The 4,471-nt window shown below is 44.3% G+C and overlaps 1 protein-coding gene across 1 annotated transcript in view; it reads left to right on the top strand.

Moving 5' to 3' along the window:
* Positions 1-2,311, top strand: part of T265_08470 (hypothetical protein) — a gene marked incomplete at both ends in the record, with an annotated part of 19,702 nt that extends 17,391 nt beyond the window's left edge. Inside the window, 2 exons of the mRNA XM_009174282.1 lie at positions 637-746; positions 1,984-2,311. Coding sequence (XP_009172546.1) covers positions 637-746; positions 1,984-2,110 — 237 coding nt within the window. The remainder of the gene's footprint in view (positions 1-636; positions 747-1,983) is intronic.
* Positions 2,312-4,471: the final 2,160 nt, after the last annotated feature.

Raw genomic sequence — 4,471 nt, 5'->3', positions numbered from 1 at the left:
ATGGTTGACTGGCATTCGATATGAATTTGCCTGTTTGGTCACCGGAGGCCCACGCACGCTTATCACAACACACGTATTACCATTAATCCGGTGTAGACCCGAAGAAATAAGACCTTCAGGAAAACTCGCAGCAATACAGTGCTCAAGTTAGAGTTGTTAATGCAGGAATCTTGTTTTGCTTAATGGGATTTGTAGTCTTGAGTAGAAGTTTTCAATGTCTTCCCTGTTCCCATTCGCCCCTCAGATAGAATAGCACACAGGGGGATTTAGACTATTGGTTTAGCCGTCCATAGTTGGTGTGGCTTAGCAAGGCGATATGTGGTTCAAGGGTCTCTGTAGATGATGTTGAATGCCAGACGATTACTGTGAATTAGACGGAAATAGGTTTCCTTGTCTGTCGAAGAGGCTGTTTTGGAAGGTGTTCGCGTTCTCCATCGGAGAGTCACCGTGAAGTTTCCAGACGCAGGTTGCTTGATGCAGGCAAATAAATACAGAGGCGGACTGCACCTAAGATGCGGAGTACGAACGATGGCGCTCGTTAAGATGTTCAGTGTTTCTCTTATCGGATCAGCGTTGTCACAATTGTTTTGGAATTTTCTAACTAAATAGTATTTTGTCTATTATTGTTCCTCACAGATTTGCTCATCTCGTGTTTCTGACCGGTGTGGGGTCTGTAACGATGGCCCTGTCCGTCCGTACCAACTCAAGAGTGCATTCTGCTATAAGTGTCGACGGGTTTGTCACCGGTAGGTTCCTCACATTTGTCTACTTCACGAAGAAGTTTACCGTTAGTCTCCTCTTGGTCTGTTCGTTGGCTGGCTTTTTCCACGGTTGTGGCCTTTGTAAACCAATTTCTGGTCTTTCGTAATCCATTTTATTGTGACATCTGGTATTCCATGCTGTCCTTTGGAGTTCAACTTATCCGGTCAGGTTTTGCTATCCCATCGGTCCACTGATACTAGCGCTCAATTCAGGCTTCTAGCACACCTTACTGTGGAATGCGTGCTCAGCTTCCTGGACACATGTAGCAACTGTAGCGTGATATCATGTGGCCGAACACGCAGGGTTGATGGAAATCGGCACCTTTCTCGCAGTTGCTTGAGCAGCAATATAGAGGTGACCCTACAGACCTTTGGTTTCTGGGTTCGGAAACAAACTTCTGGGATCTCACACACACACATGGGCTTGCTGATTAGACGGTTGCTGAAAAGTCCTTAACTACTTCCTGAAAGCAGTAAACTTCATCATAGAATCTTTGCTTACTGTCTGATAGGGTGTTGACCTCAATACAGAGACTGGAAACTGTCGCCGACAGGTTGAACCCAATGGACAAAACTCACACCCCTCATCCTTCGATTGATCGAGGTGAATTCCCCGTTTTTCAACGGTTAAACTGGCGGATACCTTTGCAGAGTTGAGCGATTACAATCACTTCTCATGGGATCATCGTGAAACCCATAATTATTAGAGTTGGAAATTTTCATAGCCAGTCGTATAAGCAACGTAAAAACCCAATAACCAACCGGATGATTGGCAATGCTTCTAACTGTCTGACGGTTTTGTCAGTCATTTGGTCTGCCGCCTCCCCCTGGGACTTTCGATATCGGAAGGTGAGATTTGGGTTCGTCTGGTATGTGTGCTTAGTTTAGTTCACATCGTCGAACCGGTCAACAGTTCTAATCGGCTTGAAGAGGTTTAGTTTATTACTTTCTTGAGGAGTTCCGGCTCTTGGAAGCCGTTTTCCAAAACCGAAAGTAAGACAGTTCAGCTCGGATTTCCTTATCTACTGACCACACTGTGCCCTACTCGCAAGAAAACACGGTTGGGACATGTGTTTTCCTCGGCAGCATTAGTGAACAAACCAATTTGGCAGACTGTCAGCTAATTACTGTGGTATTTTTGATGCTTTTTCATGTAAATGAAGAACAATACTGTTCTCTCTTGTCAGCTTTCTGGTTTATACTCCTTTTGTTTCAAAACCAGATATTGCCTGCTCAAGCCGCTCCCAGTATCTATAGAACACTTAACCGACCAGTCGGAATCGGATAAAGACGATTGGGTCGAAGTCACTTATCCGGTTGTCAGAGCTGTTTGTCGCAAATGCGGCTAGAAGGCGGAATCATCTGATCAATCTGCCGTGATACAGTCTTTCGATACATCCTTACAGTCGTGCGGCTTATAATTCACCAAATGTTTCTCTATTTTTCTCCCTTCTTGTTCTCTCTCACTCTCTCTCAGTGACTGCTTATTTTCGTTATTCATGCTACTTTTGGGTGTCTTTGGGATGACGTAAATATAGATTATTTCTGCGAGCACACCAGATGGAGTGCTTATTGGATGTACCCAGTTATTATTCTACACGGATTCTACAGATTATTCAGTGAAATATGCACGCTAAAGAAAATATGGGACAACGTTTATCGCTCCCTCAACGCAAACTGTCCGGGGTGCTGCAATCTGAGAATTGGTATAGACAGAAAGCATACTAGAATATATCTTCCTAGGCGGTGACATCTTTTCAGCACATAGCAGCTATTCAGGCCCAAGAGAGTTTGAGGCCTGGGGTGTTATCTAATTGCCCAAACATAGACAGAAACATTTGAAAATACAGGATTTACTACCGTTCTATTACTGTCGACGAAAACGAAGGTTGGATTCAATCCATGCGCTTCTCGACCAGTTGCTTGCTACCCAATAGGCAAAAGAACGTTAAAAAGATGATACCTTATGAAACTGTCGCCTAATAAGATTTAGATCGGTCCTTCCTATCAAAGATCTCGTACTGCACGTAAGCGTTGAATGCTTGTAGGAAAGAGGGCATGAATCTACTGACTGGAAGATTCTGGTTCGACCACAACCTCTACATCTCGGTTGTTTCCGTCTAGGGTTGGGTGACCTGGCAGTATCTCAGTTCCCTTGCTTCCTTCGGGTCACATGGCGGTTATGCACTGAAAGGGTGCTGTAGCTGAGCCATTTTTTCATATCGAAAAATGTCGCTTCTTTGTGGAATATAGTCATAACTATGGTCCACCCATTTTGTGTTTTAAGTAACACGTTTTGCCATCCTGCTTTTTGAACCTAAATTCTAACTGCTCCACCCATATGCCTGTGTTCAATACCTAATACACTTACCAAGAAATTGTTTGGAGCCGTGACGAATTGCAATACCCGTCCCACTCTACCTACGCAAACTTGGATAAGGCAGGCGCGTTCTCCAATTGCCACAAGGTAGGAGAACAAAGCGCTGAGTAAGGCAGGAGCGTTCTCCAGTTGCCACAAGGTAGGAGAACAAAGCGCTGAAACTTAGGAAACCGATAGATGATCATGGCCTAACCGATCCCCTAAAGGAACGCAAATTATGAGAAGGCTCCAGAATGCGACCCACACAGTGATTTTGGCAGCCTACTACATTCACGGTTGAGTGCGTCGCACTGTGGAGCAGTCTTTCCGCTTTACGGGGAGGCTCGTTGATGTTCGCTGTTTATTGCACAGTCATGTGTTGTTTCGTGCGTCACGATAAATCTGCTTTGTCATCGTTAGGCTCTTCTTGCCGTTGAAATTATGTAGACAGTACTGGATCTTCCCCTTTTTCACGTTTCACAGCTGTAGGACAACTAAGTATGGAGTTTTAACAAGGTGAAATCAGTTTAAGGAGAAGATCGTGGGCATCCGATCACTAGTACAGGTTCATGAGGTGCTAGGCGAGTTGGCATGAAATATGCACTAAATGCTTCCACGTCCTACAGGCTGCTGAAAAGAATCGCGCATGCAGCGGTACATTCATTCACCACGCTTGCGTCGCGTGTCACTGCGGTTTATGTGTGCCAGATAGCGACTAAGATGAAGAACCTTATTTTGAAATTACGACCTCCAGCTTCCCATCAACAGACGTGTTACATTTGTCTGGGTACTCATGGCATGTGTTGTTCTGGTCAGTTTAATCTGTCGTGATTCATTGTCAGAATAGTTGGCTGTACATCCGGTTCACAAACTCCCAGCAACAAAGGATTCGACTTGATTCGTGTCCGAATTTATTCAGCCGGCTTTGCAATTACCGAACATTATGTCGTATCTCGACGATATTGGAGTTAATTGCGCAAGTGCTGTTTTCACTAGCATCACAAGAATTAGGCATCCTTTGCCGGAATTTCCTGATGACACGTAGCAATGCTTCGGTAGTTGCGGTCAGCAGCTGTCTACGTTATATATCTGACGTATACTTAAGTGCTCACCACTAATTACTGACCAATTACGGATCCGGAGGGATACTACCATATATATATATATACTTGTGTAGACTTGTCATACGAATCAGCTTTCCTTTAATACCGACGGCATCTATGGGATGACGACTTCACAGTGTTACACAGTTTGCCTAGTTGTGTAGCCAATGGTGCCAAAAATCACGGTTCTTACGTTAAAAATACGCATATTGTGCTGGCAGCACATTATATATATATATATATATATA

This window comes from Opisthorchis viverrini, assembly GCF_000715545.1.
Source record: "Opisthorchis viverrini unplaced genomic scaffold opera_v5_218, whole genome shotgun sequence".
Taxonomy (NCBI): Eukaryota; Metazoa; Platyhelminthes; class Trematoda; order Opisthorchiida; family Opisthorchiidae; genus Opisthorchis; species Opisthorchis viverrini.
This window is presented reverse-complemented; position numbering and strand designations above follow the sequence as displayed.